The sequence below is a fragment of the Eptatretus burgeri genome, chromosome 12 (assembly GCF_056783735.1).
Source record: "Eptatretus burgeri isolate ZD-2024b chromosome 12, Ebu_testis_v1, whole genome shotgun sequence".
NCBI lineage: Eukaryota > Metazoa > Chordata > Myxini > Myxiniformes > Myxinidae > Eptatretus > Eptatretus burgeri.
The window spans coordinates 95,557,955-95,573,660 of record NC_140972.1 but is presented as its reverse complement, the minus strand read 5'-3'; the positions used below and the strand labels follow the sequence as shown (position 1 = coordinate 95,573,660).

Here is a 15,706-nt window from a genome sequence, read left to right as displayed (position 1 = left end):
TAGACCCCACTGCTGCAGCGCACTTACTTACCTCATCAAACTTGACGGTTCAATCAATCAATCATTTCGGTTTAATGAGAACTTCAACCACTGGACAAGGCAATCAGGAGACTAATATTTGTCAAGTTTGCAATAATAAACTAAACTTACAAATACATACATATATAGAAAGAATAATAATAATAATTTAACATTGCATGAATATGTATATTATGCATTAAAATAAATGTATAGAATGAAAATGCAAGTTAGCCAGAAAGCAGAAATGGGGAGATTTTAAATTACAACAAAAGGTTTTTTTAAGCTCGGAGTCCCCACTACTCGAAGCTCACTCAGACACAGAGTGCTGGCATCAGCAACGACATCACCTGCACCGTGTCTAGAAACGGCGTGCACAGAGTGCACAGAATGGCTGGGGTGCACAGAGTGAGCACTGCTGCGGTCTGTGCGCCCAGGCCCTGCAAATGGGCCGCAGGAACAGACCTGCAGATGCAGAGCAGCAGGAACTACCGGCCCAGAACCCGGGACCATGCGCCCCCACACATCAACATGAGACCAAGTGCGTCCCTCTCCAGCATCTGAAGCACTTCGTTCATCCCGACGGTGAGCTCACTCTGAGTGCTACTGCATGAACTACACCCGTTCAGCCACTCTTCCCCTTGGGCCTCGGCCACCGCCGCACCGGTGTACTCCCTCCATGAGACTCAGGTATATAACCTGGAGAGACTCGGGCCACGTGGCCTGGAGCAGCTCGTCAAGTGAGGCGTTTGTTCGGGCACAGCCGCTCTGCATGCCACATCCTCAACAGGAGACCATGGCAAAGCGTCTGCCATGCAGCGACGATGGAACAAACCCAGAAGTGGAAGTGATGCAGCAACGTCATCACGGCACTAATCAGCTTCCAACATTGCCGGCTAATCCCTTTAAGCATTCGGGTAATGCCCGATTCATCCAGCCTCTCTTTCTGATGCTGAACCTCCGCCTGCCGGACCCTCACCATCAGCCTCTCAGGAACCAAACTCTGCCACCTCCATGAGGCCAGCCTCACCATACATTCAGCCGCCTGGTGAATGGTGGGCTGATCCTGCAGCTCCACTGGAGCTCAGACTTCTGGATCTGGAAGAGCAGCTAAAAAATTATCTGAGGTCAGTCTGTTTCATGCCCCCACTGATAGATCCTGATACATTTTCCTCACCGATTGATAGATGTCTTGGGCCAGCTCCTGCATCATCTCACCAGCTTTAATCTACGATGTTGGAGCTGGGCCCACACCAGATCGCAATTCGCTGCAAACCCAAACTGACAGCTCAAGGCATCATGGATGTGAGCGCTGGTCAACATCCCCTCTGGGACCACATCTAGCATATCTGCGGATGGCCCCCTCAACGTCGCCACCAAATTCCCCGTACGCTCCCGCTCGTTCCACCCATTCAGCCAGGAAACACATTCAAATTGTGTTGTGAAAGCTTCAAGGCTTCCTGACCCGTCAAGACTTACCAGGGGGATCTTCTTCCTCGAGGCTCGCTCTCCATATTACCTCAAGTCCGAATCCAGCCCAGGGATCAAACATCCTCACAGCTGCGTGCTCCCTTTCGGAGCCTCCTGTGCCCAAATGTGTCTTGTGGTGAGGGTCCCTCGAGTCGATTTCATCTATTTCCTCAGATACTTAATGGACCAACTTACCTCCTCTCACAGATTCTTCTGGGCCTGTGCAACCTCCTTCTTCAGGGCTCCATCCCAGGCCTGTAGCTACTCTGTTACCAACCCACAGACTCTACCTGCCAAGTGTGGCTCCCACAGCCCTTTATCTGCAACCCCATTACCAACTTTTTCACCAACAATTTTATCCTGCTCATCGAAACGAGCTTCTACTCCCTTTACCTCCTCAGCCAAATTCATCCCTTGCTTCCTCAACTGCCCCCATTCTTCTACCTGCTGCCGCATATGAGCATCCACACAGGTGTGATACAATTCCAGGTCTCCATTTACTTTGTAAACCCTGGTGTTCATTGCCTCAATTTTGTTTTGCAATTTTTCCTGTTTCTTTTGTCCCTTCGATGTTGTCTCTCCCTTCGTTTCCTCTTGTATATTCCTCAAGTTTACTTTCTATTTCCATTTCCTTTTTCAATTTCTCCATTCGGACAGCTCCATCACGGAACCCGAACACAGGCTCACACACCTCTCTATGGAGAGCTCCTGACCAGACCTTGATCTCCCCATTTGCACCATGTTTCATGTGTGCTTCCACCTACTTATTTGTCGCGGCCATCGTTGTTGCCTCCACCTTGCGATCAGCCGACCTTCCGGCTCCAGTGGCATGAATACTTGCGCCATTACCTCCAAAGCCACGTGAGCCCTGCACATCTTCTCCCCCACATGTGCTTCAACCTCCTCCACCAGGGCCAGTTCTACCTCCCCTCTCAACCTCCTGGCTCTGGCTGTTAAAATCCCACATTGTATTAAATCCGTAATTTATTTTGATTAGCTCCGTTTCCCGTTCCAACTCTACACATAACCTATCTGCTACTTCTGTCTCCCATTCCAACCCACTTTTATTTTCATTTGTCTCCCGTGGTTTGATTTTACTTTCCACCCTTAATTGTGCTGCACCCTTGTTCTCACTGTTGCCCACTCTTTTCTTAATCCCCTGGCAACCTGTACTGTCGCCCGAATCCCCGTTATCGATCTAGCCTCACCGCCACCCTCTCACGCTGCGAACATGCCACATTTTTCGCCATTTTCCGCTGATCCCCGCGAACGGCTGCCAGTTCAGCTACCATTTGGTCCTGTTTTTTGCCATTAGTCCTGATGTCTCCTGCCTTCCTGTCCTGTCCAGCCTTCACCTTACCCACCTTGAGTCGTGGGTCCTTTGCACCTGGGCCTCCATGGCTACCCATTTTTCCCACCTAAGGTGGTGGAGATGGTTTAGTACAGCGCAAAAAGGGCACATTTAGAAAACAGAGGACTAAAATAAGGACTCTCAAAAATGAGGAATTTTAGACACACAACGGGCTGGCTCAGATGTTTCTAACTCGACAAATTAACGACGCTCATCGAAAATGACATGTAATTACTTTATGCTTATTCTAAACACTCAATATGGGAATAACTACAATATCTTCAGAATTTATTAACCCCTAGGAAGCATGTCTGCAACAATATATATCCAATGTGTGTTTCTCCTTACTCTAATTCACGGACTGGTGTTTATGTGTTTGTTTGTTTGTTTGTTTGTTGTGCTACTCCTCCTACAGTTCTGGGCTGATTCCATCCAGACTTGCTACATAGTATCAGCGTGACCCCAATAAATGTATCGGGGTGTTTTTATCTTTGCTGGTGGTTTTGGAGGGGAGGAGGAGGGTGATGCAAATTCTCTCTGTAAATGTGTCTCATCTAGCACCGCCTCGAGGTGGGCGAGGGTATTACAAGTCTTCACCATTTACTGTGCTTTAATCAAGTACAGTGAAGTGTTTTGAATTGTAAGCAGTAAGTGTTTTTTGCTTAATGCACAAAACCCTGGTTATGTGTGTGTGTTTTTGCCGATAAAGAGCTGTCAGTTGCCTATATACCGCCCAAATATAGGTATGCGTCGGGAGATTGTGCTGCATTCTTGGAACAACATCGCCCAAAGGGTGGGTACTCTGCTTGTATGTATGATCATATCTATGCTCTTATCAGCTTCCGGTTGATAGCATCAATTGTTTGACTTGTCTGCTGACACAGAGCAACACTGGCCTTCATGAAGACTAGTATTCCATTAAATCCCTATGTTACCTGACTTGGTGTACTCCTTGTGCAGAATATAGAGGCAAGGTGGGAGTAGAGAGCTTGGACTTGCACCCTCGGAATAACCTGTATTGATATTGTCCTCGCTTTGACGATTTTATTTCTTCTTGTGGTAGAAAAAGATGTTAGGTCAAACCTTCGTGAGACCATCCATTTATTATGGACACAAGGAGGTTGAGGGTCTTTCCAAATTTAGAGTATAAAAAAAAATGGGGAAAGGGAAGATATCGGAGGATAATAGTGGGGAGAAGATGGGGAGGTTTGGAGGAGGAGGAGGTGTAAGTAAAGGGAAGTGAAAGGGAGTAAGCATGAAGCACAAAGTATGGAGGATGGCTCGAGGGGGGCAATCAAAATGTCTCAATAATTGTTTACCATTACAAGCCTGCGGGTGCAGCATCATTGATTGTGCACTATTTTTACAAGCTTGGATTGAATCGTTTTATTCACAGAGTCGTCTGTTTTGTGCTGTTTCAGTGTTGGAAGTCACGTTTCTCTGTCTTTGTCTTCCTGCCCGTCCAAGCCCTTGGGAGTGGATCCATGTCATGATTATTGGCCGTCGCATGTGGACAAACATTTGAGGACTGCTGATCGAATTCTTGTTTAAGGTCCCTTCGGGTGCCCGTGCAAGGCTGGGCAATCGGCGACCCACAATACATCCTCAAGGCACCAATGAGGATGATCCTCAAAGCTTGTGCTCCAACGCCCAGGTTCCGGAGCAAGGATCTAAATGGTGGAGAGGTATCGAGTGAGAATACTAGGCATAATGTGGTGACCATGTAAGGGATCATCTCGGGTATACAGCACCAGTCTGCAGCAATAAATGTCAGCAATGTTTGAATAGACAATGCCAGTGTTAAGATGAACAAATGGTAAGTCTCACTGATTGATTTAGAGTGCTCGTATTCTCATGGAGATGGGACGAGGCGAGCACTGCGTGAGCAGATGGAGCGGATAGACAGCTGGTGCTCTGGCTATGGAGGTGTGAGATATAGTGCTACTGCTAGTCATGCTGTTTTGGGTAAAATCATGACTGGAAAGTGCCTGCTGAGTCTGGACAGCACTCAACCTGTGCCCTGTAGCATACCTGTGCCGTACACCTTGATTCACTGATGCTCCAGTTGGTGGGGCACAGTGGGTGGGCTGCTTTGTGTCCGGCCACTCATTGTTGCCCTGCATTGGATGTGTACCTTTGGGGACTCTTCCACCTGCATAGCCCCCACGAACATGTGCTTAAAATTGGTCCAGACGAGTGCGCGCACACTCGTCTAGATTCCATACAAACCACGACACAGAAAATGCAAACCCTCACCCTGTCGTCCATGTACAGGGAGGCCATGATTCAATCGCTTGTGATTCCGTTACAACCTGGATCCATGTTCTTGTTTTTACCTTCCGTGTGGAGTTGAGAAATGTGCTGCAGGTAAATGTTTCAAGGGTCTTCATGGATTCCTGCCTTGCAATGTTCAATCGCTCTCAATGCATGCTCACCGAGTGTGATGCCTTGCGTGCAGATGATGTGCCTGGGAATGCCTGGTCACAGCTCGTCTTTGGTTCAAGCTTCATGTGCATCAAGTTAAAACTGTATCCGGATTCTTCTCATTTGATTATTTGTGTGTTTTTTGGTGAATTTGGAGTTTGAATGCCTCATTGATGTGTACTCTATTTATTGCAACCTGTCTTGATTGTGTCATGAACCTCGATATCCACGTCCATTGTCTGAGTTCATAGATATTTAGCAGATCACACCGGGGTTTTGAGCTTTTGTACAATCGTCTCGACCCGCCTCTGTCCTTTTGATTTGAACATCTCCCGCAAGTAAAGGGTGACCCACCTTCGCAGGGTTAAATTATCGACCGTCAGATTGTTCGGCAGATCAAGGTCTGGGAGGACACACAGCCGCTCGGCAGTCCTTGTGACGAGTTCGTAGCGCACTGGTCCGTCCGACCTCACAGGACTTGCGGAAAGTCTCCAGACTCAAAACGTCCCTCATAAATATATGGCATGGTTCTGTTGCCATCATTCTGTTCATTTATTAGTTTTCCTGGTAAAGGTTGAGCCTAAAATAACATCAGAACAGCACATGACATGCAAATGCAGCACTGCTGGTGTATTTTGTTATGACATTCCCTGCCAGGTGCTTTGGACTGCTGCCTGGCATGTCGAGGCTTATTGCAATGGCTTTGAACCAGAAAATGTGCAACTCTGCAAGATCGGTGTGCGGAGCAACATTAATTGTGCTGCAGGTTGTACTCGGATACACAGGACAGAGTCCGTTAAAGCCCTGTAGGATGTTTGAGGGCCAAAGGGGTGTGCCTCAAACACGCCCAATGCTTGCTGTCGGTGCTGTCAGCAAACTTCTGACCAAAGGAATTGATTAAAATTACTCTAACCGATCCGAGTGTGGTTCTTGTTGTGTTTCCCTCCAGTGAGGAACATGTGTGGCCATTGCAGGACGATCCTCACGGCCCAGAGGGTCACAATGAGAGCGTGTGCTCGAGCGAAGGCGTGGGATCAGAGCCGTTCAGTGACAGCCTTGGCTGGAGCCAAACTGCAACCTGAATACGAGGCCGTAGTAATCGGAGGGGGTAAGTGCTGGGTAACAGCATCACGTCGGCCCCGTTATCCATACGGGTGCCTTGTCGGACCGAATCGCGTACAGTGCGCTGTGCAATTCAAACGTGTTGGCAAAAGTTCCCATAGCACTGTTTTTACCATCTCCAATGTGCTAATCAAATGTGCCACACCATGTTTGCACCGGATCACGTCTGTCCCGTGCTCGGTGGAATGGCTCACGTGCATCGCATATGGTCATGTACTGCAACATGGTGCAAATTGCGTATGTGGAGGTTGTCTCCTCCAATGCAAGTCGGGACAAAGAAAAGTGAATGTTTTGTTGATCAAGGTCCAGTTAAGTTTATTTTCTGGTCAGTTCATGCAATGTGTTGATTACTAACAAGTTAGTCATTTACTGAGTGTACACTGTTCACTTGAAATGCCATGTTGTCACACACTGTCTCACCACTGCACATCTGTTTTTGTTGAGAAAGCAAATCTTATAGCGATTGGACAAGAACAAGGCCAATGGATGATTTAACACTCGAACAGGCACTTGGGTTTCTCTGAACCTCAAAGGTGTTTCATCCACCTGGGTTTCTTGCACTTTGACTGCATCGATGCACAAATTATCGATGTACTGTCTGTCAGAATGTCACAACATCATGGTATTTACATATCTGAGCACGGAGAGACCCCTGAATCCCCCTGCGCCATAAAATGCTCGTGAGAGGGTAAACATCCTCCATTTTAAATCCACTACTTCTTTAAAGGCCCCATTAATTCCCACCTTCTCTTGGGGGAACTTTGTCACAAGTTGTTCACGAACCGGCTTGTCAGGTATGACATTCGACTGCACCTGATGTGGGCAAGAATTTGTAATGTGTTCATGGTGCAGCTGATAACTCACCAATTCTGGGTGAATGATAAAACACCAGGATGGAAGTGTATCGCCAGGTCGGCACTCAAACCCAGGCTAGACAGTTCAGATGGGGTGTGCATACCTCCATAGGATATTCTATCAGCCCTGAGTTGATAAATAAATGCAAATTCCAACTCGCATTCAAACAGCCTCAGCACCAATTGAATCATCCCAGGTGCTTGATGCTTCCACCACAACCACAAGATGGCATCTTTCACCTTCAATCGAATGAGAGACACACATGGTTTCCAAGAACTGAGGTTTGACCTTCTGGGCCTCATGACAAACAAGCAAACGTGTTGTTGCAAGTTGTTCACTGACTAGTCAGTCATGACATTCTTTGTGGCCTTTGTTTGGCACATTATGTGTGGACAAACAACCAACCAGACAAACAAGGAAGATGTGCACAGCAGGATACTTACAAAATCCAATGAAACAATAGTTTCCATGGAAACGGCAATTTGGTCATTTTGAAAATTCGACCTATCATGTGTTTCACGTGATTGATTGTTCAGCATCATCATCATTTTTTGATTGTTCGAACAAACTCGGGTATTTATCATGAGTTTCTTCCAATCCTCACGATCTTCCACAATAATTGGCAGCTGGTCTGTCATCAGACTTACGTTCCTCTCGAGCTGATCCTTGTAGTTGAGAACAGGACGGCCACAGGACCTCTCGCCTTGCTTGGGTCCCCAGAGCAGAAGTTGCAATACAATTTCCTGCTTGCTTCTCCAACAATGGCCGGCAAATGGAAATCTTTTTTTTGTTTGTTTTGGAAGTCCTGTGCTCGAAACAAAGAGCAATCCGCCATATAGCTTTTCATTTGTTTGATGTTCTCTCGAGATTATATTCAATGCTGCCCTCAACAGCCTTATATAGCAGCCATCAAGTCGCCCCTCAGGTGTCCTTGTTAATGTCCAATTCTTGGCACCATATAGAAGCGTACTCTCTCCTGTTTCATGGAAGAATTTCACCTGATGGTTCTCATCAATATTTTATTTCCATATAATGTTGTTGAGGCTCTGCGAAGCCCCTCCACCCCTCAGGCAATGGCACACAATATGTCGTGGGCCTGAGACCGTTACTTAAGTAGTATTCGTTTTAGATAGTCCTTCCCTTATGTCTACTGGGTTTATGGGACAAAATGAATTGTGAGGGCTTTTAGGTAGGTCTTTATTCTCATCCGCTATCTATTTTATTTTACTTTACTAAACACGCTTCACGCAGAGCAACGGGCAGCCTTCATTAGCAAATGCACATCATTTCTCATTCAAACTTCGTGACATTATCAAACAAATGCTCATCTCAGACCTTCTCCAGACTTAGACCACAACGCTACAACATTTCTACAACCACTACAACACCTTTATAAAAATCCCCACATCAATCCAAGCTCGCTTACCTTTGCCATTAACTGCCACAACCGCTACAACATCTCAATCACGACTCCATAACTCACCGCTACACCACCACTAAGAACCCCACAACCACAGTCACCACAAGAGACGCCCACCACTGCTCTGTGGAGATGTCAAGGAGCAACGGACGCCATGTACCACTGCGGATGCTTCTGCTTGGAATATTCTAGTGTGTAGCCTTAAGCGCAAGTGTACGCTGGAAACCGTTCGACATTGGGTGGACAGCCCTAGCACTCCGCTCAATAATGGCCCCCATTTGGTGTCCAGTTATAAAGGAGCTTCACCTCCGGAGTTCGTGGCCAGAGTGCCACCAGATACCCTCGCCCCATGTTAATCTTGGAGATAAGTCACGTGGTATGCCGCAGAAGTGAACTAGAACGGGCACTCAGTAGAGCGCATACCTTCGCCAATGATACATTTTGCCCCCCCCGCCCCCCAGAAACCGTTGATTGTGAGGGTATTTAATCCCATACCACATCTGCCATCTCATATGTGTTATGATGGCTCAAAAACATTAAATTTCCTGCTGTTTGACACTGATTCGCGTACATTGTACAATTTCTGTATGAACTCCCTGACCTTTTTGGGTGTCGGTGTCAAGTCAATCTGATGACACATTATAAGAAAGTATTCTCTGGCATTTTAGGGGCATTTAGCACACACGAGTTTCTGTTTTTCTAAATAAGTTATTTATTGTGAACAAACAAACATTCATTTTCAGAAAGTATGACATCTGAAAGTACTAATTCAGCTGTGTGTACTCGATGTAGAGCGTATGACATTAGCTAGTTGCACGATAGGGGGATGAAGTACTATCGATAAATAAAACTATACGTTGTGAAATACGCCTCTCCTGGTGCCAAAGTCCCATTGGTTTGCATGGAGAGAATGATGTTTTTGCCTGCTAATCCGTTTTTATTACCTGCATCCTTACAACTGTAAAATATGCATATCTTTTATTTTTTAATATTTTCAAATTGCACCAGCAGCCGAAAGCATCATGGCACATAAGAATGACACATTTGAAGCACACATCAGGTGATCGTGCTTTTTTTAGAATGGTTGACATCAGCTGGTTGTGGTTGCGCAATCCAAAAGTAATACGTCAGCTGGCTCCTAGTTTATAAAAAGGAACATTGTTTGTTTAGTGTGCGTACGTGCCACTAAGGGATGCACATTTTGTAAGTTCAGTGACACCCCCCCCCCATGCTTTAAACTCACCAATAAAGGCACTGTCAAATATTACACATCACAGGATAGGGAATTGAATTCTAAACATTTTGAATCTACTTACATGCAAATTGTATAAGAATTGACCGCGTTATGATAATAAAGGTCGTTGACCCCCCTGACCTTTGACCCAAACCGCGAGCAAAGGTAATGACGTCATTGTGTCATATCGTATATCACAAGATTGGGTATTGAATTCATAACATTTTGGCATTGGTTGCATGCAAATTGGATAAAAATCGACCGCACTATGGCAAAATGACGATTTTGACCTTTTCATGACCTCGACCTTGACCTTTGTACTCTTAATTTTGTAATTGGTATTAAAGTGTGGGGAACAGAACAGTCAACATTTTGGTGTTGGTTTCATGCAAATCGGATAAGAATTGACCGTGTTATGACTAAAACCGCACATTTTGCAATGTCGTGACCCCCCCTTGACCTTTGACTCCCAACCGCTAATAAGGATTATTACGTCATTATGTCATGTCATATATCACAAGATGGGGCATTGAATTCTGAACATTTTGGCATTAGTTGCATGCAAATTGGATGCAAATTGACCGCGCTATGGTAAAAAGACGATTTTGACCTTTTCCTGACCTTGACCTTGACCTTTGACCCGATCGCTTCCAAAATCTAATCAAATGGTCCTCGGATAATAACCAATCATCCCACCAAATTTGCTGCGATTCAGTTCAATACTTTTGGAGTTATGCGAATAACAAACAAACACACATATCACAAATAAATAAATAAATACACAGCGATCAAAACATAATCTTCGCAACAAAGTTCGCGAAGGTAATGAGACCATTTCCACAGCGAGTCGCGTGGGCAAGGCCAACACTTGGGGAACTGTCTGTGCACCATTGGGGATGTTTGGAAACTCCTATTGTTCATCCTGATCCGCCTTTAGGGTCCTCCTTTGCTAAACAACTATAAAACACCCTGCAAGGGGGAGGGAAAAAGAGATGCTTTTGGCTTGGTGTACGGTATGGGGCGGAAGGTGGAGCTGAACAAGCAGATGGAGCTTGAGGAATGGAGCAGGTGGAGCAGAGGGTTGCTGCATATGTTTAAGGTATTTTAAGAGTTAGGGTTACATTTTACTTTTTAAACTACATCATAGAGTTGTTTTAGAAGCTCCATTATGTGTTATACTGCAATCGTTGCTGTTACTATACAATATCCATTCCTTTCACGCCGTGAGTCACATGGGGCTGCCAAGGCAGTTTCAGTTGGCTGATGAGTACAATCCTGGAAGGTCGTCACTCCGATGCAGGATACTCGAATGGCTTGTTACCGCAGTAAGCTGGTACTCATTTTTCCGACCTCAGAAAGATGACAGTCTGAGTCAACCCACCTGGTGTTATTTCAATGGCGAGAGACGGGCTCAAACTCAAAGCAAAGATCTTAAGCCAGCCACCTTAACCGTTAAGCCAACACAGGCTTCACATATTACGAAACTAAACGGTTTCAGCTACAAAAGAGTAATGAAATATTTTATATAAGGTGGTGTAAAAGACAGTGGTTTTAAATTGTGGTTAATATTTTTGTATCGGTAGACACTGCATTTATTGCTCATTTCAAACCGAAACTTTGTTCAATTATCATATCGAAATGAGGTGACACGCACGAACACGCATGTGACCTCATTTCAGTATGATAATGAAATTCAAACATATTTATGAAAACTCGACAAGAAGCATGATTGTCTCCCTTAAGGCAATATTTTAAGATGGTCAAGCAAACTGAAAATCACTGTTTGTGAATGATTTATGTCGACTCGGACTCAGGAATGCTGGACATGGACTCAAACTTGGACTCGAAGTAGGATCAGGTGGACACAACAACAACACTGACACTCACAAGGGTCAACCATGGCTTCACCACAATGAGGGTTTACCGTTTGCCTGTTTTTCGCATTCATACATAGAGATATCAAGTCAATCAGATGAAAATTGACGATTTGTGACCTTGACCGATTGACCTCAAAGAAAAGGCTTCCAGCTTGTGACTTCCTCTCCCAGGTGGTGAAATTTCATGAAGATCAGAGTAAAAATACGACCTGTGGGCGATTGACAGACAAACAGCAACAGACAGAACTAGAAGGACAATCGGTAGAGCGCTTACCTCCGCCACGTGATGTCTGATCCAAAAGAGCATATTGTTCCCAATACATTTTTGAGATATCATGCTATATATCGTTTTTGTCCCCATCTCTCAATGGTGAAGAATCGCTTTATAAATTAAATAATTATCGTATCCATATCCGGATTCGCATCTTCACGAGAATCAAATCAATTCATCCTGGCCACACACCCAACCTGTCCACCAAGTTTTGTCCGAATCCGTCCGCAACTTTTTGAGATATCTTGCTATATATCGGGTTCGCCCAATCTCTCAATGGTGAAGAATCACTTTAAAAATCATGTAATTCTCGGATCCAGATCCGGATTTTCACCAAAATCGAATCAATTCGTCAAGGTCCCATGCCCAACGTGTCCACCAAGTTTCATCCGATTCCATCTACAACGTTTTGAGATATCCTGCACACAAACAGACTGGAGTGAGAGCATAACCTCATTCCACCTTTGGTGGCAGAGGTAATAGCAGATCAGAGCAACCAATGTACTTGAGAATCTTCGATTTCATAACTAATAAATATGCAGACCCTCACACATTGCCCTCTCCTCTGACAAGAGTAATAAGGTCGTACCTTGTGTGTTTAGTTATGAACAAAGTTATATCTTTTTACTTAGTGTAACAGATTCCAATCACTTTACCTTGCAATTGGAGACCACCTCACCATCCCCTTGATACTATCAAGTTGATAGGAAAAGCCTTGGATTTATAGATTCATTTTAAAATCTAAGTTGTTTAACTCCTTTAACTCTCCTCTCTCTCTTTCTTTCTCTTTTTTTTGTGCAGGTCATAATGGACTCGTTGCTGTGAGTATGTACATCAAATACATTGTTGCGATTTTAGAAAAGACCCTCCATATGCATTCCGATAACAGGATTTCCCCCAGACAGATATTGTATTTATTTAGTTTACGTGAGATCGATTTCCTACCTTTTTTGTCGTGGGACTTTGGGAGGGATATACATCGTTAGATAGAATGTTTGGGTTCTCTTTAATCCTCCATCTATCGATCTATCTTTGGATCCCACTATGCCTCCAGCTGCCCCTCTATCTCAGGTCTCTCGCCATGTTCACTTTCCAAACCTAAATCGCGTCACCTGAATCCACTCGTTCCTCAATCTAAAATCCCTCCCTCCTTTTCCATTCCACCTCTGAACACCATCCCCCTGCGAATCTATATCATGAAACACCTATTAGTTTGAAACAATGGACCAGAAATTGCTGTTTCACTCACACAAAGGATTGTAAATTGGGATTGTAAATAAATAGACTATTTCTCTCAAATCCTGCTAAAATACCCCATTTGGACACAATGCAGGTCATTATTAACCCTGCAGTGGTCTCTTGGTTCTTTTGGTTACTTGCAAAACAACACATTAGAGCTGCAGGATTATTAACATCATGTGCATGTCATGTGCGTAATTGTGGTGCTACGGAAAACAACACATCCTCTGGCAGTGTTATAAAAAGCAGATGAGCTTGACCTCTGCAGTGATAGGATGTAGAAGCAAATGAGCTTGATCTCCAAAGCGAGAAGATGTAGAAGCAGATTTGATTCACCTCCGTGGTGGGAGGGCGTTCTCCATGCAACAACACATCAAGCTTGACCTCCGTGGTGGGAGTATGTTCTCTGTGCAACAGCAGATCGAGCTTGACCTCCGTGGCAAGAGACATTGAAGCAGCCTTTCTTAGCATGCTATCTTCCAAGTGTTCAATCTTCCAAGCATTTCGGTCTATCAAGCTCTTTTTACAAAGAGTCCATTGACTGTGGCTGTGCTCACATCTACCTGTTTGGACTGCAAGAGCCACCATGGGGAAGCACATACGTGGTGCGAGCTTGCACAAGTCTGCACATTGCACACATTCTGAGTTTGCATGTATCTGAGTAAGGTAGGAAGTTCCCGTGCTCTGCTCTGCGCTCGTTCTACTCTTCTTCCTCTCTACAGTTCTCCAGTTGTGATTTTGGTTGGCGCCATATCTCGTGTGCAGATATTAAAGTAAGATTGTAGAAGGGGCTCATAAGTGTCAATGGGACAAGTTTTGCTCTGTGTCTCTATTCTATTTGTTGTGTATGCAATAAATGCCATACAAAGTTCCCCCATTGTATACATGTCGCACCCTTATAAATACCATGAAAATACCATGTGCTATGTCTTTCTTTGTGAATAAAACCTTTACCGTATGTTTGTGCCACATGAATCTCCCCCATGTTTCCCCATTATTTATAAACCTGTACATGTTTTCTTCCAACCTGCTTGTCGTGTCTTTTCCATATTGGTCAAACATAGCAATAGCCGGGAAGTTTTACCCCAACTGCTTTGCTCCATTAAATAGCCAGCGCTACACTCTCTGTTCCGCTTGGTAGTAATCCGAGTGTGTGCTGAGGGTGCGAGCCTTGGTTAGTTGGGCCACGTCACCCCCAGGTAAACGGTGTTGGACAGAGGAACACTGGGAGATTTGGCCGTCTGATAGATGTTTTTGGTTGCTTCACAACCCGCCAGGCCGCAGAGTTATCCGCAATGCGTCGGCCTGCAGGATCGGAGGTTCGGAGGAGTTTGAGGCATTTCCCTCATGCGGCCACCTTGCTGTCTGGGGTCTTAAGTCGTTTCCTGGGTAACCTCGCTGGGGTCTGAAGCCGCCATGTTTTTTGACCTGCTCAACCTCACATTGACTGGGAAGTTGCCATTCATCATAGCTACGAATCGCTGGGTACATTGCAATGCTTATAAACGCCTGGAGACGTCAGCGTTTGTTATTTTATTTCATTTCCACATGTGCGTTTGCTACGAGTTATCTCTTAAACTAAAACGAATTACAGAATTTAAACTCCAGAATCGAACTGAAAAGCAGTTCTGACTCCGAGAGAAGTGTTCCTTTGTCCAATTTAGACATATGTGACATTTTTGGCGTCTCCAGGAGGTGTATGTTTAACATGACGGGTCGGTGATTACCAATTGTGTGCCAAGGGAGCTGTTTCATATTGACCGTTTTGTTGGAGTGCTTGCTTGAATGCTTAAGCCACCGGGCGACCGCTCTCCAAGCTGCTTGGTTGTTTTTTTTCAATCTCACATTGATTTGTAGTTTGGCAACTTAGCTAAATATAGCATAACAATTGTGCATTTTGTGAGGAAAGCACCAAATTTGGCACACTAGTAGCCTATCATATTATGAACAGACTTGGATATTGGGCCACCTCAAATTCAGCCGCTGATGGCTGTGGCAGCCATTTTCCACTGCCATCAAAAATTTTGAGATGGCCCAATATCCAAATCTATTCATAATATGATAGGCTACTAGTGTGCCAAATTTGGTGCTTTCCTCACAAAATGCACAATTGTTATGCTAAGTTGCCCGACTATTGATGTCCATTTCCACCTTTGTTGGGTCCCACGTGCCGTGCGGTGGGTGATTCGGGAGGTCTCTTATCCACTGAAAATGTGCAAGGATCACCATTTGTAATCCACTTCTCACTTCGACATCAATACATATTTTAAAAAACAATGAGGTTCATCCGATCAGGTGTTCGCCATGTTTGTTCTACCTGTGAAGGCGTAAAGTATAGATTGACATTTTGTGTTCTGTGGCTTGGTACATTTTTAAAATTAAATTTCGCTAATTACCCACTTTAAATCCTCTTTCAAAAACGTTG

At 44.8% G+C, this 15,706-nt stretch overlaps 1 protein-coding gene and 1 pseudogene across 8 annotated transcripts in view; one reads left to right on the top strand and one right to left on the bottom strand.

The window, feature by feature from the left end:
- Positions 1–737: 737 nt before the first annotated feature.
- On the bottom strand, positions 738–2,897 carry LOC147016184 (uncharacterized; annotated as a pseudogene).
- A 1,158-nt stretch (positions 2,898–4,055) lies between these two features.
- Positions 4,056–15,706, top strand: part of LOC147016183 (pyridine nucleotide-disulfide oxidoreductase domain-containing protein 2-like) — a 66,254-nt gene continuing 54,603 nt past the window's right edge. For 2 of the 8 annotated variants that reach the window (XR_015050051.1, XR_015050052.1), the window contains exons 1-2: positions 4,576–6,371; positions 12,844–12,863. Coding sequence is in view for 5 of the 8 variants with exons in the window: in XM_085848973.1 (XP_085705099.1) it covers positions 6,221–6,371; positions 12,844–12,863 (171 nt within the window). In the remaining 3 variants the exon portion in view is untranslated. Of the gene's footprint in view, positions 4,525–4,575; positions 6,372–12,843; positions 12,864–15,706 lie in introns of those variants that run through there. The other 6 variants (XM_085848974.1, XM_085848970.1, XM_085848971.1 and 3 more) reach the window with 5 other exon arrangements.